The sequence below is a fragment of the Hemicordylus capensis genome, chromosome 2, assembly GCF_027244095.1.
Source record: "Hemicordylus capensis ecotype Gifberg chromosome 2, rHemCap1.1.pri, whole genome shotgun sequence".
NCBI classification, from domain to species: domain Eukaryota; kingdom Metazoa; phylum Chordata; class Lepidosauria; order Squamata; family Cordylidae; genus Hemicordylus; species Hemicordylus capensis.
In genome coordinates this window covers 97,552,992-97,575,796 of record NC_069658.1, presented here as the reverse complement: position 1 = coordinate 97,575,796, position 22,805 = coordinate 97,552,992, and the positions used below count along the sequence as shown (strand labels likewise).

The following is a 22,805-nucleotide window of genomic DNA, read 5'->3' as shown; positions in this document are numbered from 1 at the left end:
TGGGGTGGCAGGAAATGACCTCAGAGGTCACTTCTGGCTGCCATTTTGTGTTTGGGGGCCATTTTATGGCTCATTTAGTTGAAAACAGGGCAAAACCCATGATTTTTGGCTGATTTCCAGCCCCCGGATACCCTGGACTATGCAGCATGATAGTGCACTTTTGGAGGTGATTTGAGGTGGGGGCAAAAATGTCATGTTCAGCCATTTTGGTCAGTCCAGGAACCAACCCTGCCGATTCCCATAGTCCTAATGCCCTGTTATTTATGGATTTGCTATCTGCACACTCCCCACATGTAAAAGAACCCCCATGAATAACAGGGTTCTCCTGTACACTTCTAATTCTCTTCATACCATTATCTGTAATGTAAGTTGTAAAGGTATAGTTTTTCGGTAAACCCACCAGCTGGTAAAACAATTTTAATAAAAACAAAAACTCAATAAATTCCCTTATGGTCTTGGAGAACTGTTATTTCTAGTTTGTTCTCTCATCTGTATCTTTTTCAAACTGCTCTCTTCTGGCTCTAGTCGCCTAACTCTTATATAGTACCTGGCATTGTTATCTTGATTAACTTACTGACAGCTGTAGTTATATTCTTCTGCTGTGCTAGTAAGCATGATTGATCTTTAAAGAGATTCACATTCAGGATCTTCTGTTGTTATTTCTGTTTGAATTAAACATGTCTCAAAATCTCTTATGAAGCATAGACTGTATCAAGATTGTTTACAGAAAAACTGAATATTCTGTTTTGTCATTTAAATTATTAGGAATCATACTATTCATTATTCTTTAGAAAAATCCATTTGGTCTCCTTCTGTATCAATACCTTCTGTTTGTCCACTCTATAATATTTACACGATTCATCTTTATCAATAATCATTACTTTAAAATCCCTAAAGTAATGGTGATTTTATTTATTTATTTATTTTATTACACTTTTAAACCACCCCAAACTAGTGTCTCTGGGTGGTTCACAATAATAAAACAGTTAAAAACATATTAAAACACATAAAAACAATTAAAAACTAACAATTTAAAAAACAATCACAGATTAAAAACCTATACATTTTCAAGAAGCTGTAAAAGCCTGAATAAAAAGATGGGTTTTAAAATATATATTTTAAATTGTCAGAGATGGGGAGGATTGTATTTCAATAGGGAGCACATTCCATAGCTCCGGGGCAGCAACCAAGAAGGGCCATCTCCGTGTGGCCACCAAACAAACTGGCGGCAACTGGAGACGGACCTCCATGGATGACCGCAATGGACGGTGGGGCTCATAGTCAAGAAGATGTTCTCTCAAATACCCAGGGCCTAAGCCGTTTAGGGCTTTATAAGTTATAACTAGCAATTGGTATTTTGCCCGGAAACCTATAGGCAGCCAGTGTAACTCCATCAGCAGAGGTGTAATATGGTCTCTCTGAGATGAGCCAGAGACCAACCTGGCTGCCGCATTCTGAACCAACTGAAGTTTCTGGACTATGGACAAAGGCAGCCCCACATGGAGCACATTACAGAAATCAAGTCTGGAGGTTACCAACAAATGTACCATAACAAATGTACCAAAATGTAAACATTTTGAAAGTGTTTAATTAATGTTATTTCACCTTTGGCAACTTTAAAAGTGCTTCTGTGTTTTTGTATTCTTATTTTCAATGGGTGGTTTGGCCTACATATAGCTTGTTACAAGGGAAAATTTACAAGTATATAACATTTGCTGTCCAGCAAGTACTATTACATTGAAAGTTTTTGTCTAAATGTGGAGTATATTTTGTGTCTTTCATATATATGTATGCATGACATACAATGACCACATTTAAAAGTCTCTTTAATGATATTTTCTGACTGGAAGTATGTGCAATATCTGCTCAAACTAGCTTATTCTTTAGAGAAGGACCTCTCCTGTAGCTTATCATTGGTCTCAGATCACATCCTTCTATGTATTCTACAACTTTCTATATGTGCTTCTATAGCAGGTGCCAATGTTTATAACTATCTTGATCTGATTAGACAAATTGGTATATTCCATACTCCAGTATTTCCTGTCTTTTGTAGAAACATTTTCATGTTCATTTTTAATTCCAACAATTCCTTCCAATTCCTTTTCAGTTTGAGTTCTAGTCTACTGATGTTTGTATTAGTTTGAGGGAATAGCATCTACAACCAAATTACTCTGCTAACCTAATAGCTTCTGATATGTATGTATTGTCTTTAGTAAAATTCCTGCATAATCTTATAAATTGAGCACATGGAAAATTATTCTTCAAGAAACTGGGGTGGAAACTTTTATAATGTAAATATGAATTATTAGCTATGGATTTTTAAATAATTGAATACAACAAATCTACCTTGTGTTTGTTTGATCATTACATCTAGAAAAGGTATGTTGAAAAGATAGAAGTAGACCATTATGTTGTCTATGTGACTATGTTGTCACAAAGGTATGTTGTCTATGTGACTAGAAAATTTGATGTGTATATCTAGTGTATTGATCTATAGATTGTTGGAACTGAATTGTTGGAAGGTCTCCTCTTTATCTTCAAACAAGATGAAAATGTCATCTATATATCTCCCATAAAAACTAATTTTAGGGAAATATGGATTGATCAATTGATTTAATATGCTCCTAGATTCTGGCTTAAACATATATAAATTTGCTAGAGAAGGCGCTGCCCCACTTCCCATTGACAGTCCATTTTGTTGTAAATATATTGCTTGATCATATCTAAACCAATTCTTTTCTAAAAGTATGTCTAATAGGTCCAACAAAAAATGGGGAGGGGTCTTGTATGTTCTTAGATCTAGATAACATTCCACTGCTAATCTTGCACCCTCAAGTGGTACAGATGTATACAGAGCCTCCACATCCATAGTACACATCAAAATATTTTATTACTTTTTACATTTTCGATGATGTTGATAAATGCCCTGGCATCTTTATATAACTTGGGTATAGACCAGAGGAACAGAGATAAGTACTGGTTGTTACAAAGTGAACATATGGTCTGAAGTTCATGGCTGATGCTTTGGGGGTTCAGGATACAAAGAACCATTTAAGATACAGAGAACAATTGGTTATGGGGCAGCTTATAAAAGGCCGTTCTCACGTACAGCCTACCCAGGCTAGGGAAGCCCAGCCTGTGTTAGGCTGCACGCGAGAACTGCTGGGATGGGGCCCGATCCCAGTGGGGCAGTGCCGCCTAACCTGGATTTTTAGACCAGTTCCAAGTCGGGATTAAGGGAGTGAGCACTTTATGGGTTTCCTCAATCTGTGTTCAGCTCAAGGAGACACAGAGACGAGCACTAAGAGCACCCGTCCCCTGGGGAAATCCCCCAATGCACCATGTTCGGTGTGTGATGCATTGTGGCATATCTGGAAGCTGGGATGTGTTGTCCTGGCTTTCCGGAGATGGATCATATGTTAGCACGGACGGCACTCCCAACAACATTTTGCCAGTTGTCTGGGGGGGAAGGTGAGTGCAGTGAAGCCTTCCCTCTGCCCACCCGGTCATGTGAATGACCTCATAGTTTATTTATTATTCTACAGCATTTTCTCAAAGGGCAGCAGATTGATTGAACAATAGTGTTTATCATTATTGCTAATCATTCTTTGATTGTAGAAACCTACTTTTCCAGCTTACGTATTTTATTATCCTGATCAGTTGTTTTGTTGCACAACCTGTTGTGGAGCACATTGTACAACTTGTCAACATGTTTTGCTGGCACAAGAAATAGCCTGGAAGAGATCTCCCCCCCCCCTTTTTTTGCACAACATCATTGTATTATATCTTTGTGCAAGCACAAAAGCATTTCAAGTTACATTTGTTGTACCCGCAAAGGTTTTCCTATTTGGTCTGTTCTTTCAAGTTTTCTTTTCCCTGCATTTGCTAGGAGTTTTGCATGCCCTGACTTTTCAGGACAGTGACCAGCATATGTTTCTACTTTCTGTGATATCAAGTGCTCTCTTTTAGAATGCTGTTTATTTCTAAGGTTGCATCATTAGTGCTGTTTGGCAGACACTTTGAATGGGAATGAGCAGCTAATATAGGGAATGAGCAGCTCTATAGGGAATGAGCAGCTAATGAGAGGCAGGATGAAAGAATGTGACAAGGAGATTATCTATGTTTTGTTAGAGTGGCAGTTCTTCAGAACTGTGTGTGCAATAATTTTGTGGATACATGTCAATTGTGTGCAGCTGTATTTGCATGTGTGTTCATTATGTTTGCCTGTAAAATACATCTTTCTTATCTTTAGAAAGTAAAAATGTGCTTAATGAATTGAAGAAATGATGTCTGGAATGGACTAGGACTGCATATTTATTTTTAATAGTGCAAAATAGGCACAGATTTACAGAGGAGAACCAGGCAAAAACTTTTAATAAATTGGGTCTCCCTCATAGGCACTATTTCCCTGACTTTAGGTTATGGGTAGCAACCTGCCTAGAGAGCAGGAGGCTGTTTGTTTGAATCCCCGCTGGTGTGTTTCCCAGAATATGGGAATATGGGAAACACCTATATCGGGCAGCAGTGATATAGGAAGATGCTGAAAGGCATGGCAATGGTAAACCCCTCCTGTATTCTACCAAGAAAACCACATGGCTATGTGGTCGCTAGGAGTCGACACTGTCTCAATGGCACAGCCTTTCTTTTCCTTTCAAGCAAAAAACCTTTCCCCCACTGGCTTCCGTGTTAAGTGCAAACCATCTTCCTTCCAAAGACCAGGCTCTACTTCTCTGTGGCAACTTTGAGAAACCAGTTAAGTGGATAATTGAAGATTTCTTTCTCTGTGGAGACAGTAGGGCTATTTACATGACCATTAATAGACGCTGCACCCAGCTGCTGAATGAGGTAGGATGAAAAGCTCTCCAGTCCAGCTGCTGCTGAGCACATGCTCATGGACAGCACCCCCAACCTTGTTTTTAACTAACCATCAGCAAATGGGAGCATGCACAGGTAGGCATCTCCTACCTTATTAATGGTCATGTAAACTGCCCTACACTAAATTCTTTTGATTCAGAATAAAAGAACCATACAAACCCTTTGAATGGATTATTGGCATCTTCTTTCCTAATTTATAAGAAACTAGTAAGATATTCATGACAGAATAAAGTGTTTATGTGCTATAACACTCAAAGTCAAACATCTTCCACTTATCCGTTCTATCTGTTAAGTTAGTGCATGCAACTTGGGACCACAACCAAGCCCAGCCACTTTGGGATGGTGGCTATAGGCAGAGTCACTCGTAGGCAGTCATAGGCAGTCAGAGACTGCTTGCTAGACATGCCTGTTTGAGGGCAGGGAGCTGGCATAATCCTTCATGTTCACATGATCTTGATTCCCTCCGTAATCTTGATAATGATACTTGGGTAGTGTACAATAATTGGCAGCATGGTGGAGACAGAAAGGAATAATTTCTTGCCATTTATTTATTTATTTATTTATTTATTTATTTATTTATTTATTTATTTATTTATTTTTACATTTTTATACCGCCTTTCGTTAAAAGAAAACCCCAAGGCAGTTTACAAAAATTGAAACATACAATAAAAGCAGTAAAAACATCAAGCTAAAAACATACATAAAAAACAAGACGGCAGATAAAAAACACACAAGAACAGCAGTAAAAAACGATTATGTAAAAGCCTGGGTAAAAAGCCAAGTCTTTAAAAGCTTTCTAAAAGCTGTCATGGAGTCCGAGGAATGAATGGCCACCGGGAGAGCATTCCAGAGTCTAGGAGCAGCAACAGAGAAGGCCCTGTCCCGAGTGCACAACAGCCGGGCCTCCCTCATTGTCGGCACCTGGAGCAGGGCCCCCTCAGATGTCCTAGTCAAGCGGGCAGCAACTCTTGGGAGCAGGCGGTCCCTCAAATATTATGGAAGTTTTCCACTTATTGACACAGAAGCTTGTTCACTCCTTTACAACTGAGGACTCCCATTGGAATCTCCTTTTTGGACTTTTAAATACATACTTCCTATGTGCATATAACTCTTTTTTATTTTTACTTGATGCTTTTGTTTTTTGTTTTTTGTTTAAATTGGAAAATATTTTTTGTCTGTTGCTCTGGTATATATTTTATCTGGATTTATATAGGTTTTATTCATATGTCACCTACCTTCTATGAAGAAAGAATTTGTGATAGTTTTGATCCTAAATATAAATGTTTGAACAAACATAGATAAAGGCATAATGCATATATCTGTGTTTAGGGAGGTTCTTTTTGCATCAGTATACATTCTATGAGATCCTTCCAGGTTTTGTTTAGTCACGGTTCCACTTATTGAGGAACATATATGTTGTGGCAACCCTTGGGTCTCCCTCCAATCACCTTATGCAGTTGATATCATTTTCAGCGGCTTCAATGAGGTTACCTTAACAAATGAATTGGTGGTCACTTTTTGTGTGTGTGGTAAAACCATGTTTTGATGTGCCAAAAATAAATATGACAATTCTTTACACATTTGTACACATAAACTAAAAATAGTTTATGAAGAACTAAATTGCATATAGTGCATCTGTGGTAGTTATGGCAAAGACAACAAGTGTCTCTTTCTTCTCTCATAGGCTTGCCTTCAGTCAAGTTGAACACACATAACCTCACAATTCTTGAAGGAAAAAGCGTCACATTGTATTGCAATGCTACAGGAACTCCATCACCAACTATATCTTGGGTTTTCAATAATATTATTTCAAAACATGAGGTAAGATGTGAATCTATAAAGGAAGTATACAATTCTTGAGGATCAATTACTGACATCCTGCCTAATGTTTGTGTGCTTCATACGACAGCACACGCAGCTCTAGTCTCTGCACTAGTCCTGAAGCTCATGCATAAGAGTGCAACTATTCTGGAGCTCTCCTGAATTGCAGAAGTGGTCTGTTACAGCAAAACGCATTCCTGGGTCAAGGATGTGCTTATTATGTAACTGAGCACATTTGAAGTGCAGAGAAAGCTTCGGAATAGTTGCGCTGAATGCCTGTGCTGCAGAAGAGTGGGGACTAGTGAGGTGTGTTCTGGTGTTTGAAGCACACACGGTGTTAGGCAGGATGCCAGCCATTATATGGTTGCCATTATATTTTTTGCTATAACTCATACTGTATCTTTCATTAAATAGTGGGTGACATCCAGAGGAGTGCCATTCCCTGTACCTCCTCCTAATTGCAGCCTCCTGCAGCCTCCCAAAAGCCAGAAGTAGCCAGAAGGTCAGAAGTAATGATGTGTGTGGAACTGCAGAGACGTGGTTTGACGCCGGCAGGTGTCTCCCTTTAAGGGCAGGGGGGTGCACTTACGCCTCCCGCCTCTTTCCCCTCACTGGCACTCTGTTTTCAAAAAATGTTTTCAGAGCAGCAGTGTTCCTTCCTGCTGCCCCTGCCCCCGTTGTCGCTTGGAAATACAGGAAGTATGGGCTGCGTGTGTGCCCGCCGTGCACATCGCACGTTGCGTGTGCATGTCACGCATGCAACTTGTGCACACAATATGTGACGTGCGCACGCACAGTCCGTACTTCCTGTATTTCCGGGCAACAACAGGGGAAGGGGCGGCAGGGAGGAATGCTGCCGCCCCGAATACCTTTTTAAAAAACAGAGCACCGGTGGGGGAAAAGCGGTTTTAACTGTTTTTATTCTGTGAAATTGTTTTAATTGTTTTTACTCTGATTATATTTGTTGTGTTTTAAATTGTTTACACCGCCTAGAGATACACATACCAGGTGGTATATAAATACAATTGACAAAGAAACAAACTGACAAACAAGCAAACAAACTGGCTGGAGTTACCTCCGTTCTGATTTTGGAAGGTGCCTTCATCTAGTTCACATGAATTCCTACTGCCCCTGAAGTCCCCAGCATCACATCCTACGCCATTAACAAGGGTCTCCATCCTTCAGGCGCAGATTTTCAGAGGGTACAAGAGGTTGCTGGGAGGAGGAGGGGGAGAGGGATATCTTGCATGAGCACCATTGTGCAAGCACTTGTCTGGATGACACACAGAGGCTATTCTCACACGGCTCATGAGAAAGGGCTCCCAGTGTTTTTGAACACTGGATGACAGTGATTTCACTGGATGACACCCAGTGTTTTCACATTAGTTGTGCGTGGAATAGTCCTGTGTCCAGACCACGTTTCCCCCTCCATGGAGACAATCTCAATGTAGAATAAGTATAATGTCATTGGTTTACAATCTCTGCAGCCCTCTAGCAACAGAAGAAAGGCTAAGAGTCTGGAGGGAGCCTTCAGTGTCCTTGAGCTGAAAGCTTCTTGTGCAGCAGACCAAGCATGGAGCGGGAGTAGTTTTTGCATCTCTCCCTTCCTTCCAAATGCCCCTCACATTTGTATAAATATGTTCCTGAGGACTGCAACGCCCTCAGGAACATATTTGTATAAGTGGAAGGGGCTTTGGGGGGAGGGGAGAGAAGCAAAAATCCCTGCCCCCTGTGCACCATCTGTTGCAAAAGAAGCCTCCGGTGCAGGGACACTGAAGGGTCCTTCGGACACTCAGACTTCCTCTTGGCACTGAAGGATTGCGAACAATCTCAGCCAAAACAATTAAGATCTAATTTGTGAAGTACAGAGTGAATGTATATTTGGCCAAGAGTATGTGAAAATGTGAATTCAGTGTGAAGAGGACCTATTCAGGGGCACAAAAGCTCTTGTCATATTGAGGTACATAGAATCTTCCTTTCCTGTTTACCCAGTCCAAGTCCCTCTTTAATGTAAATGTGCCACTTTCAACAATGCATACTGCACAGGATGACATATTTTCACCCATGGGCAGTCTTCGAAAGGCAAAAAACTTTCGATTGGCCCCCGCTCCCCCCAACCCCCGCCGGCTCCGTCACGGAGCCAGAAATCATGTGGGAAGTCGATCCCGCCGCCCAGGGCTCCTGCCCTGCTCGTGTGTGAAGTAGGTTAGGCTGAGAGAGAAGTGACTGGCCCAGAGTCACCCAGCTAGTATCATGGCTGAATGGGGATTTGAACTCGGGTCTTCCTGGTCCCAGTCCAGCACTCTAACCACTACACCACGCTGGCTCTCAATATCAAGGAAGACTTGAAGCCTGTTCTCACAACCAAGAATTTGAGGCTAGATGGGAGTAAAGCTAGCTATTACTGATTGTGAGAACTAGGGGTGTGCAATTCGGATTTTCGGTGTTTTGGCTCAGACTTGAGCCGAAACACCCCTGTTCTGTGGCCGAATATGGCCCTCCCGAATCACCCCCCGATTCGGGGGGTGCTGGGGTGGCCCAGAGAGAGTGGTGGTGTAGTGCACATAGGGTGCCAACCACCCCCATGGGTTTCTAACCCATGGGGTACAGGGTTCTGTTGTTTCAGAGGTTTTCTGAGTGTGGATTCTATGATAGCAAATTAGAGTGGATTCATGGTGTCTCATTGAAAATCTCATTTGCTATCATAGAATCCACACTCAGAAAACCTCAGAAACAACAGAACCCTGGACCCCATGGGTTAGAAACCCATGGGGGTGGTTGGCACCCTATGTGCACTACACCACCACTTGCTCTGGGCCACCCCAGCACCCCCTAAGTGCACTTATGGGGCTGATGAAAGCTCCAGTATAACTTCTCATGAGGAAAAACCTTAAAGACGCAAAAATTTCAACAATTAACCAAAAATCAGCCCTCTGCCCAAATCCTTTGAAAAAATTCAGGTAGCTTCCTTGCCCCAACCTGGCACTACCACCAACCCCACCCTGCTCTAGGACACCCCTTTCCCCCCGACGTGAAGCAATACACCCTTCACGGGGAAAACCTTAAAGATGCATAAACTTCAGAAATTCACCAAAAATCAGCCCTCTGCCCAATCACTCTGCAATTGGGGTGGTAACCTCCACCCATTAGGCACTACCACCACACCCCACCCTTTTGGCACAGATCCCACGTTATGCCCCTATCTGCCCCAAGACACTAAAACTTCAGAAATTCACCAAAAATCAGCCCTTTGCCCAATCCCTCTGCAATTGGGGTGGTATCCTCCACCCATTAGTCACTACCACCCCACCCCACTATTTTGCCCCTGGCCCCCGAAATTCGAGCAGACGTCACATCCAACCTTTTTGCATTGAAGTCAATGGGATGCAAAAAGGCGGGAAATTCAAATAGACATCATAGCTCAAAACAGAGGGCGGGGAAAGAAGGCAAAAAAATGGAGGTCCGAATCAGCTGAATTTTCGGGCCCGAAATTCGGGTGATTCGGCTCGTGCCCGAAATTTCTCGGATCTTTTCGTGCGTGATTCGGCTCGGCCCCGAATCACCTGAAATTTGCTGTTTCGGGCACAGATCGTTCTGTGCCCGAAATGTTTTGCACATCCCTAGTGAGAACCCATGCGACTCCTACATACCCTTCTCATTCAAACTTGGGTAGTCTGACATTTAAATCTAGGGCTCTAAGGGTGAGTTAGGAGTTCCAGTAAAAATTGCTTTGCAGTTTTGTCACTAACTGACCTACATCCATAGGAATGCCCGCATAACCGACAGTCTAAATCAGGGATTCTCAACGTTGGGTCCCCAGATGTTATTGGACTTCAACTCCCATAATCCCCAACCAAAGGCCACTAGGGCTGGGGATTATGGGAGTTGTAATCCAATAACATCTGGGGACCCAATGTTGGTCTAAATTAGGGATTAGTGGAAGATACAGCTATAGCTCAGGACAGGTAAGTAACAGGCTCTGCAATGTGTGGATTTGGTATGTAGTAATAATAATCACCTTTAATTAACTAAGAATCTATTACAGCTTTTGCTTAGCTGAACCTCAAGAATAGCATATTCAGAATACGATAGGTTATGAAAAATTGGCATGGTTCTTCAGGTGAAAGAAAGCACAGGCAGCGCAACTCCCTCATCCATCTCCTACTCCTGCTTGTATATGGATTAGTATACCACATGTCCATATTGATTGGGACATGAAATAGAATATCACATTGCCCTTTTTAGTCTGCAAAGTGAATGGCACTTTTGTAGACATAGTTCCTTCTTACACATATAGAGAATGGGCTATTTTCAGTTTAGTTTCTGTGGCCAGAATTATAGTTTCAGAAACCTAGTGAGTGCAGTGGAAGTATGCTCGTAAAATGAATAATTTGATAGAAGCTTTTGGTAGAAAGTGACTGGACTTTACTTTTATATGGCTCAAGGGACTATTTCTTATCTTCTATATAAACCCTTGTTTAAGTCACTGTATTATTACACATCCAAGCCTGTTCATAAGAGACTATAAAATGACTTCCATTTTTACTCTGGATTGCAAACTCTTCAGAACAGTGTTTAATCTTTATAGGTTCTATTAGCACATAGATGCTTTGGGGTTTTTTTAGTCACTACATTCTAATAATAATTAATACGAAAACATGTTTTTAAAAAGTTTATTTATATATTACATAAACCTGAGTGTACTCACTGAATGTCACTGAAAAACTGCCTAACATTACTTCCAAAATAGTTTCTTAAATTTATACCACAATCTCCAAATCATGCTTTTGTATTTATTTTTAATATTCATTATTTTATTTATTTATTTATCTATCAGATTTGTATACTGCCCCAAACTTTAGTCTCTGGGCAGTTTGTATGCTGCTTTTCCAGAACAAAGGAGCCCAAGTCTGTGAACAAAAAAAAAAGAAGAAGAAGAAGCAATAAAACAATCACACTGTCAATGCATCACTAAGAATTAAAACAACAACTAATCCTTAAACACACATATACCAACAGTAATAGTTCCATAAAATGCCCAAGGAGTACTCCCAGAGAACTGGTACACGTGTTTTTTTTAGCTTCGCAACCAACATGTAAAAATAAATCAAAATACTTATTAGGAATAATCACAAATATTTTAATTATGATGTGTAAAGTAAATATTTCAGGTATTGTAGTTGCCTGGCAGTTAATGCTAATTAGATTCAATATTTCAGATGTTGTTATGAGAGATTTAAAACAATTAAATTCCCCAGTGGTTTCAACTGGCTGGTTACTACTAGCATCAAATTGTAGGCATGTATGATTGTTTCAGCACCAGTTAATTAGTTAATGTTTTAAATAGTCTTTTATTTCTAAAACATGCTTATTTTTTCAGTAAAGCCTCTGGTCCATTATGAACCAATATCTGAACTAGTTACAGGGATCCGTAAATTTAGGCTTAACTTGCTTGCCAGCCATTATTTGCGGTCACAACCAATCCTTTCTCTTCCCTCAGTTCATGAAGGATTTGGGCTCCTTCACAAACGTATGAAGCTGCTCTGGAAACTGAGTCAGACCAGTTTCCAGCAGCAGATTATTTGGGCATGCAACGCATGTCCGAGATCATCTTGTTGATCATCTGCAGGGAAGGTAAGCTGTTGCAGCCTTCCCTGCCACCTGCCCTCAAGCCCACTCACAGGATCGTGAGAAAGGGCTCACCATATCTCAGGATGTATGTCCTTTTAAAAGTTTCTATGCTCCCATTCCAAGTAACTTGGTGTTTTACAGCTACATTCTTGAAACACCAGCCACTCCTGGAGGTCATTCAGACAATCAAGAGCTATATTCTATCCAGGTTTGGGACCTGTGTGTGCTCCAAATTTTGGGTTGTGTGGAAGCAAGGTAGGAGAAAAACCTGAGTAGAAGTGATGTTGTGGAAGCAAGGTACAAGGAAAACCTGGGTAGTTTTTCCTCCTATATTGCTTCCACGCAATAACTTATACCCAGGTTTTCCTCTTACCTTGCTTCCACACAACCGAAAAATGGGAGCTCACGCAGCTCTCAAATGTGCTAGAACACAGTGAGGCTATTCACACGATTGCAGAAAATCAGGCTAGCCTCTGCTAGCCCCATTTTCTGCAATCGTGAGAACCACCAGGCTTGGCTGCGAGCCCGGTGGTACTTGAGTGGGTAACCCGCTCAAGTAACCCGCCCCTAAAACCAGGTTTGTGGAGTGAGCGCTCCGCAAACCCGATTTTTTAAAATTGTGAGTAGCTGCGGTGTGGCTCCGCACCATGGCTACTCACGAGGAGACCCCCGGAGGGGAGGCGAAAAGCTGCCTCCCGGCTCCGGGGGTCTCACCAGGATGCCCTGCGCACTTGAACAGGGCATGCTGGAGCTTCCAGGGGCCAATCGGTCCCCGCTCCCCACAGGCCCTGCCGGCTCCGTCATGGAGCCAGCAATCGTGTGTGCGGCTGATCCGGCTGCCCAGGGCTCCCGCCCTGCTCGTGTGTGGGAAGAGCGGGCTTAGCCCGCTCTCCCCACTCACTCTCCAAAACCAGGTCTCACTGATCGTGAGACCTGGCTCAGTTTTTGATTGTCTGAATGACCTCCTGATTTCCCTCCTCTCTCAAGGAGGGAAGATATCAAGGAAGACATGAAGCCTGTTCTCACAACCAAGAATTAGAGGGTAGGTGGGAGTAAAGCTAGCTATTATTGATTGTGAGAACCCATGGGACTCTTACATACACATCTCATTCAAACCTGGGTAGTCTGACATTTTTACCTTGATTTTTACTGAAAATAGCAGCTCTTCTATCTCAGTCCTTGGTTGTGTGGTGAAATCGCCATTTTGAACAGTTCCTGGCATCTGGTGGCCATATTTGTCAGAGAGTGTTGTGGTTAGAGGGGTCAAGCACAGCAGAGATGATGGTGCAGTGAGAGTTGCCTCTCTATTGGAAGTGCAATGCATTCTGGGATACCTCCTTTGATCTTTGGATCTGATTCTAAACCAGAGCTGCTTTTCTTGTGTGTGTGCTGGGTTTGCAGAGCCAAACAGAGGCTCTGTGAGGACCAGGGTAGGAACCCATTCCCTCGCCACCCCCAGATAATGATTTGAAAGACTTTATTGAGATCTTTCACTTTATTGACTTTATTGAGATCAATCAAAAACTGTGTACTACCCAGGTTTGGGAGCTGTGTGTGCTCCCAGTTTTCAGTTGTGTGGAAGCAAGTTAAGAGGAAAACCTGGGGTAGAAGTGGTTGTGTGGAAGCAAGGTGGGGCGGGGGGAGCTCATTTCTACCCATGTTTTCCTCCTGCTTTGCTTCCACATAACCAAAAATTGGTAGCACACAATGCTCCCTAGTATTAGAACACAGTTTTTGATTTTGTGAATGACCTTGTTATCTTCCTTGACTCTTGAATTAGGCCTCAAGGATCTGCTAGTTCAGGCCTAGTTAGCTTTTCTATTATGAGACTGTTCTCATGGTCAGCCAAGAGTGGGCTGAGGCAGCCAAGCCCGCTCTTGGCTGCTCACGTGAAGCAGTGCGAGACAAGTGGCCGCCATGGCAAAGTAACTTGTGGAGCCCTCCTACAAAATGAGGTTAAGAGGCCAAGTGCCTGACCTCAGTCACTCATGCATTGGTAACATCTGGATTGGACTACTGCAATGAGCTCTCTGTGGGGCTGCCCTTGAAGACTGTTTGGAAGCTTCCCTTGGTCCAGAATACTGCTGCAAAGATGCTTGTGGGTGCAAGTTGCTTCATAAGTATCACACCCATCCTGTGGCAGCTTCGTTGGCTACTGGTCCACTTTCAGGCTAGATTCAAGGTGCTGGTCTTGACCTTTAAAGCTCTACACGGTTTGGGGCCAGGGTACCTCTCAGACCACATTTGCCCATATGAAACTTCCAGGGCCTTCCATTCAACCTCTAAGGCCCTGCACATGGCCCCACCACTAACAAATTCGGTTGGCAGGGACTAGAGATAGGGCCTTTTCGGTTGTGACCCCTCAGCTTTGGAACACGCTCCTTGAAGAACTTCACCATATTCCCCCTCTCAGTGTTTTCAAAAAACAACTAAAAACACATCTTTTTATAGAGGCTTTTTAATGCTCCATTTTTGGTTATTATAATTCTCGATTTTTAGGTTTTTAAATAACTTTTAATTTGAAATTTAATTCTGGTTTTGTTTTTTAACCTGACTTTTAACTTGTTTACTTAATTTTGTTAATTTTATTACTTTTATTGTATATTGTATTTATTTTATTGTTGTGAGCCGCTCTGAGCAGTAGTGTACTGGTGGGGTATAAATATTTTAAATATTAATAAATGAAAATAACCACATTTTCTTGGACGTCTGCCAGCCTTGGCTGCTTGCAGCTGGGGCTGGGAGCTTGCAGGGTCCCCGGCCGGCATCAGGGCATCCCCACAATGCAGTCTGCATTTGTATGGTGCATTAGGGAGGGTTTGGGGTGGCGGGACACCGCTTCCTATCCCTGACTCTCTGTGCTGCTGGCAGCTACTGGCAATCATATGGGCGGGCGATTTGCCCACCCAGAAAGAGAAGAGGGATCGTCTTTGGGGAGGTACGTGCTAGCAGCCTTCCTCTCCGCTTTCCCTTGAGCCCTTTCTCACCAGTCGTGGTTTAAAGTGTGGTGTTGTAACTTCCCTCTCCCCCCCACTCCCATTCAAACCAAGGCTCTTACACTTTTTGTAAAATAAACCACCTTTTGGTAAAATAAACAGCCTAGCTGTTTGGGGCATGTTGGTGTAAAAATGGGAGGTTGTGAGGCCAGCCATCCTCCCTGTCAGGAGGGCCATTAAACACAGGACATAGGAAGCTGCCTTCTACTGAGTCAGACCATTGGTCCATCTAGCTTCCTATGTCTACTCTGACTGGCAGCAGCTCTCCAGGATTTCAGACAGGAGAAATTTCCCAGCCCTAACTGGAGGTCCCAGAGATTGAAGCAGGACCTTCTTCATGCAAAGCATGAGCTACAGCCTATCCCTCTACAGCCCCAAATTTTACAGCTCCAATTTGGGGGGTGGGGGGCAAGGTGGGCAGGATAATAATAGGGTAGAGCTGGTTCTTAAAAGCTTCTTTTGGTTAGATGGTGGCAACTTTTAATACCGAGGTTTGTGAAAAGATTGAAAGCTTATGGAGTGGAGTTAATCAGGACTTTCTCAGTTTGAATCTTGCCTCTGCTGTGAATTTGCTAGGTGTCCAAAGAAGCTGCAGTATGGTAGTAACACATAGCTTGTAGGGTTATTGTAAGGACTACATCAAGAATGAGGTGAGTCTCACGTTTCGTCAGACGTGCCAAAATGGGGTTTGCGGGGAGAGCGGGCTTAGCCCACTCTCCCCGCAGACAGCCCGAAGCAGCCAGATCGGCCGCCCACATGACTGCCGGCTCCGTCACAGAATTGGTGGAGGCTGCGGGGATTCGGGGGGGGGGGGCGCATGGCCCCCGGAAGTTCCAGGATGCCCTGAGCTAGTGCGTGGGGCATCCTGGGGAGACCCCCAGGGTCGGGAGGCTTGTTTCAGCCTCCCAGCTGGGCTCTCCTCATGTGTTGCCACAGCGCGGAGCTGTGCCGTGGAAATACACAATCAAAAAGACGGGGTTAGTCGAGCCACTGATCTTTTCTTCAATTCTCTTTCTTTCTGGCTTATCTCTCAGGTACCAGATTTATACAGTGAAGAATGGACTAGCATGTACATAGCTAGAAACCAAAATGTAGCCCTTCAGAGTGTCAAAAGTCTTGAGACTAGTTTTTATTGGTATCAATAGAAGTGTTTTGTAAATTGAAGGTTACGTTTAAACTAGTTTCTTAGCATTGGCGATAAGTAGATTATCATTTCTGCGGCCTCAACAGAACCATGCCTAACCCATTTATGTCTTTGTTGTTTTTGTTCTAGAGTGATGCAAACAAGAACCCAGCTTCTCTAACCATAAAGAATGTCTCATCCAATGACAGCGGTGCTCAGATTTCTTGTGTAGCAGAAAATAGTATGGGTGAAGACCAAGCTTCAGTTGACCTCACAGTGTTCTGTATGTAAATGGACTTATGTAAAATTTTAGCTGCATATAATCATAGTCAAATGACACTAGTAGAGAACAATAAGTTTAGAGGAGTTAGCTGTGTTGGTTTGTTGCAGCAAAACCAGCAAAAAGCCTTCTCTAAAAATACATTTGATTGATTGATTGAGTTTCTATACCACCTAATATAGAACTCTCTAGACGGTGATTTATATGATGGATCTTTGCAAAAGAGTGAATTAGCAGTGAGGATAAATATATTTGTTTTTCATTTCTGATTGTCATTAAATACTTACAGCCATAATTATCATCTTCTCCCCAACATACAAAGATCTTCCCTGGAAGTTAGTTTGGGGCTCCTTGTGTTTCACATGTATGTGAGGCCCCTGAGCAAGACACTTGGAGATAATGTCATCAGTATACTGATACCATTCACTTAAACTGTATTTTTTTTATCTAGCCCAATTCCATATTTTATGGTAGATAATTCTTTCCTGGAGCTTTCCCAGATGGGCAGCTTTATTGTGGCAGGAAGTGCCTAAAGTTAAGCCGTTTTGAGCACTGCACTAAAGTGCTACTTTTCAGTAACTTTTTTAGTGATTCACAGTAACTGTGAATCATCAGAAGCAAAGCTGAACAATGCCATTGACTGTATGAATGATGTCCTGATGTTGCTGTAAATGGTTCCCTTGGAACCTCCGCCCCCAGCCTATGTGTAGTGAACCTGCATTCAGTCGCCATTTGGAAAAGCTCCTGTTGGAGAATTGTTCTTCTCTTGATGATGACAGTATTAAATTGTGCATTTACCACTGTCCTGTTTCTGAAAAAATGCCTAGACCAAGTTTGAGAAAGAACTATGGGCCAGACTGGACAATACTTCTGAGCAGCCCCACCCACCACACAATTAGGGATGCCCAGAAACATGTTCCACCCTCCCCCCCCAGCCTTCTTGGTACAGCTTTCCCCTTTTAACTTGCATGGAGAAGGGTTCATCTAAATTGCTATGGGGATGGTAACCTCGCATGTGATTAGGAAAGGTGGAGTGGGAATGGGATGTGCTTATGAATGTCTCTCATGTGGTAGGTGGGGCTGCCTCAAATGCATAATCTGAACCAGACTTAGATTGTGTTTTATTGTACAAGTTTAGCTTTGCCTTCTTTTGTCAACTTCTGTTCTAAATAATGAGTACTTAGAACAATTCCTGAAGTAAGATTTCTTATGGAGTAGATTTAGAAACATATCTGTAGGTAAATGTCAGGTGTATTAAAGGTTTGAGTAGAGTAAACATAGTAATGAAGAGGGTAGGAAGCACTTTATTGACATGTAAGCTGAACTGATCCACCACCAAGAGTTGCACAATTCAGCTTTTTGTTTTGGAGTGTCTTTCCCCTTTCACTAGCTGTGGGGGCACAGAAGGGAGGAGATGGGCAGGTGTTGCTTCTGGCAGGGAATCCCTGCCAGACTGTCCTGACAGGAAGTCAGTTCCCAGGGTCACACCTGGAAGCTGAATAATGTTTTATTTAAATGGTCCCAAGAGTAAAGCTGAGCCGAAAGCATGTTGTGCACATCCCACAGATACTATGTGGCACAGGGGATTCAGAGCAGACCCACTGTGTGACTGAAGGAGCTAAATAAGACTGAAATAAAATTGAAAAAGGAAAGCCCAGATCCTAGTATAAATGACCCTTTATTACAATTTTATCTATGCAGTTTCCTTATTGATAGATATATAAAAAATGGGGTCAGTTGCCAAGTCACTAGTTTCTTAAATTTATTTAAAACAAGCTGATTAATTTGCAAAGCAATGAATATAAGGGATGACTGATGCTACTCTTACTGGTCTTAATATAGTTGCACCAAGTATCACGTTTCTTGAAGTTCCATATCCGGACCACCACTGGTGTATTCCATTCAGCGTGAGAGGGAACCCACAACCTGTCCTGACCTGGTTATATAACGGGGCTAAATTGAATGAATCGGACTATATCTGGACTAAAATACATGCTGTCAATCAGACCGAATACCATGGCTGCCTTCAGCTGGACAACCCTACTCATGTGAACAATGGCAATTATACTTTGGTGGCACATAACCAATATGGAAAAGATGAAGCAAGCATTTCTGCTTATTTTATGGAAGATCCTGGAGGTAGTAAGTATAATATTACTTTAATATCATTAAAGCATTAATTATCTAGAGCTGTGATTTCTGTTCAATTTGTTTTAAGACTGCTTTAAAAAAAAATAATCCACTCAGTGTTAAAAGAAGTCTATTAAATGTACTCTTTAGGCATAAGGTCAGAACTATTGAAATGCTAAAATGCAAAGAAATGCAAATTAAAATCGCGCTTTCTCTCACTGAATAGCATGATAGCCACCATAACTTAAACTGCCTCGGCTCAGTTTTATTAGATCAGTATTCGGACACCCCTTTAATGTTCTCAAATGACGAAAATCATAACAAAAAACATCCTTTTCCTGTTATTACTACACATCAAGGCTATTCACATAACACAGGACGCCTGGGGCAACCCAGGCAGCTCATGTCGTCTGGAGCGTCAGGAACCCTCTGCTCCCAGATGCTGCAGAATATGGTAGCCCTGGTTTTTTACCCAAGGTTTTTCCAAAGTAAATAAAACCTGTGGTTCGTTTTACTTTAGTAGGTGATCATGTGCACGATTGCCCTGGGCAAATAGGCTCCCCCCGCACCTGGCCTGCTGCCATTTCCAGCAGTGAACTGGGGGAAACAAGTGGCTTTTCTTATGAGAGCAGCTGCTGTGTTCGTGGTGTGGGGCACTCTGAGACGTGGGAGGAAGAAGTTCTTCTGCTCTGAGCTTTTGCCTTCACCCCACTGCCACTCGTGTGGACGCATAGTGTGGTGAAGGCAAAGACGATGACACTCATCTGCCAGGGAGCGCAGGCAAGCTCGTGACTTCCCTGAAGACCTCCCCAGTGGCGGTGTGAGGCCATTCTAGAACTGGAAAAGGTGCAGAAGAGGGCAACCAAGATGATCAGGGGCCTAGAGCACCTTCCTTATGAGGCAAGGCTACAACACCTGGGGCTTTTTCGTTTAGAAAAAAGACAACTGCAGGGAGAGGTCTATAAAAATCATGCATCGTGTGGAAAAAGTGGATAGAGAGAGAATTTTATCCCTCTTACATAACACTAGAACCAGGGGTCATCCCATGAAATTGATTGCCAAGAAATTTAGGACCAACAAACAGAAATACTTTTTCACACAATGTGCAATCAACTTATCGGATTATCTGCAACAAGATGTGGTGTTGACTACTAATTTGGATGGCTTTAAGAGGGGTTTGGATAACTTCATGAAGGAGAGGTCTATCAATGCCTACTAGTCAGAGGGCTATAGGCCACCTCCAGCCTCAGAGGCAGGATGACTCTGAATACCAGTAGCAGGGGAGTAACAGCAGGAGAGAGGATATACCCTCAACTCCTGCCTGTAGGCGCCCAGTGGCATCTGGTGGACCACAGTGTGAAACAGGATGCTGGACTAGATGGGCCTTGGGCCTGATCCAGCAGGGCTGTTCTTATGTCCCCTGCCCATAAAGGTATCCCCCCCTGCCTTTGAACTGGCCGAACCTCTGGTTGTTCGAACCTGTTTGGATGCCCATAAAAGGTCCTCCGAACAGGTTCATGTACATCCCTACTATTCACCACTAGTGTCTGTGAACAGAGGTGCACTTAATTTTGGCACCTAAACCTAAAGGCCTCCCACGCCCCACTGCAAGATAAGCATCAACCCCCTTCTCTCTCTCTCTCTCTCTCTCTCTCTCTCTCTCTCTCTCTCTCTCTCTCTCTCACACACACACACACACACACACACACACACACACACACACACACACACAATTTTAAACACTGGGATATTGAGGCCACAAACAGCAACTAAACTCATAAGAATATAAGGATGTAAAGCAATTATATTTATGCAAATATGTATTAGCATAAATTGATGAACAGCATTCAGGTAGTTTACCTCTTGTTCTCTCTGGACCAACGAGTTTTGGACTGTTTTTTTCCTTTCTTGCTGTAGATTAGTGTGTGGCAACACAGTCCCAGGCATACACAAGAGGCATGCACTGCCTGGATCGCTGCAGGCATGTGCCTGCCCAGCTGTTGCTGCTACTGCTGCAGACTCAGTTTGCAACCCTGCAGGAACAACAAAACCTGGAAACACTGATAAACTAACCCTGAGGGCTCCATGGCATCCCATGTCCAAGGCACTATTTATCCTCAGGCTGACATTGCTTAGGAAATAGGGACCATAAGGCACCTGCATTTTCCCTCTCACTCTCCGAAACACCGCCACCCTGCCCTGCTAAGAGGATCCAGGCCTCTCTGTTCTGCCTCGGCTGGAAGGAGTTAAATTTCTTTCTGGTTGAGCTGGAAAGCAAAGCCTCGTGTATTAGCTAGAACACAGTAAGAGAAGGGCGGGGAAGGTGGGGGGGGGGGAGAGTGGAGGGGCCAGGGCTGGGAGTTGAAAGCTTCAGAGATCTATTCTCAGGGACTCAGAGGGCATTGGCGCATGTGTGGCGGCCACCAAAATGGTGGCTGTGTGCTCCTACAGAGGCCCCAAAGGGCCAAAAATGTTCATTTACCCAGCCGGGGTGGGCCGCGGTGGTGATGTAGAAGCCCAGTGGGGGGAGATGGAACCCACGCGGACCCCCCCCACACACACGGCCTCAGCAAGCTCCCCAAAGGGGCTAAAGGTACTTAAAAAATAATTTAATTTTTTTAAAACACACACACACAATTCGTGGACTGGCTGGACCGAACCCGGCGGTCCGGTTCCGGTCCAGAACTGGGGTGGTGGTGGTTCGGTTTGACCCTGAAACCCCAGACCGGACCACCAGACCGGTCCGCACATCCCTAGTGTGGGTGGGGGTGGGGGAAATGGAAAGCCCTGAAAGGATTTAATTAACCGTGGCAGGGCTAATTATCACTGAACAGTCCAAATTAGTTTTGCATAATCACTCTGATCCATATGAATTGACTTCGAATATTGCAAAGGCGATGGAGGGGTGATAAGAGGAAAGTCGCTTTAATGAGCAGAGCGGCGTCAGAGAGAGGCAGCAGGCAGGGGGCCATGGCTCAGTGGGCGTTCAGCCACTGAGCTCTCAGATGGCAGATTGTGTGAGCCCCCTTTGAAGGGGGCAACAGCTGATGTGTATCTACCATGTGTTTAAAAAAACTGTTTAAAAAGCTGGAGCTTATTGAGGCGGCGGCGGCACCAGCACGAGGTGAGCCTCTCTTTCCGCTACCGCTGTTGGCTGTAAGCGTCACCAGGGCCGGCTCTAGGGGATCTGGTGCCCAGATGCAACACTGTTGAGCACCCTTAGTTATCCTGAAGAATAAAAATTCGAAATACAATTAGTGTGTATTCAAAATTTAATACACAAAGATTTTATGTAATTATATACATAATGTATATATATTATTATTATTATTATTATTATTATTATTATTATTATTTTGCATTTATATCCCGCTCTTCGTCCAAGGAGCCCAGAGTGGTGTACTACATACTTAGGTTTCTCCTCACAACAACCCTGTGATGTAGGTTAGGCTGAGAGAGAAGTGACTGGCCCAGAGTCACCCAGCAAGTCTCATGGCTGAATGGGGATTTGAACTCGGGTCTCCCCGGTCCTAGTGGGTTTCAGGCAGATTGGGTGGAAGATACTGTATGGGACAGAAGTCTTAGGAAGGAGGCTGAAGATGGAGTCAGAGCTGAAGGAGGAAGGGCAGGCAAAGAGCTAAGGTGCCTGTTCCCTTTCAGGAAGTCAGTTTACCAGGGAAGAGAGTCATTGCTGGCTAGATACTGATGACCTGGGGAATGGCTACCCAGTTTTAATAGTTAATTTGTTTTAATTGTTTATCATGTTGTGAACCGCCCTGAGCCATTTTGGAAGGGCGGTATATAAATCTAATAAATAAATAAATAAAATAAAATAAAGAGAGACCAGATTGAGGACTGCAAGAATTCAAGCAAGCCATCAGGGAACAGCAGCCAAGCCAGTTTGAAAAATTCAAGGCTGAAGAATCCATCCGAGCTGTCAGAAGGCAGG

The 22,805-nt window shown here is 43.3% G+C and overlaps 1 protein-coding gene across 16 annotated transcripts in view; it reads left to right on the top strand.

Annotated features, from left to right (window-relative positions):
- Nucleotides 1–22,805, top strand: part of NTRK2 (neurotrophic receptor tyrosine kinase 2) — a 270,371-nt gene that overhangs the window by 73,874 nt on the left and 173,692 nt on the right. For 14 of the 16 annotated variants that reach the window (XR_008317730.1, XR_008317731.1, XR_008317732.1 and 11 more), the window contains 3 exons: nt 6,560–6,696; nt 16,597–16,729; nt 18,569–18,868. Coding sequence is in view for 13 of the 16 variants with exons in the window: in XM_053302944.1 (XP_053158919.1) it covers nt 6,560–6,696; nt 16,597–16,729; nt 18,569–18,868 (570 nt within the window). In the remaining 3 variants the exon portion in view is untranslated. The remainder of the gene's footprint in view (nt 1–6,559; nt 6,697–16,596; nt 16,730–18,568; nt 18,869–22,805) is intronic. The other 2 variants (XM_053302948.1, XM_053302945.1) reach the window with 1 other exon arrangement.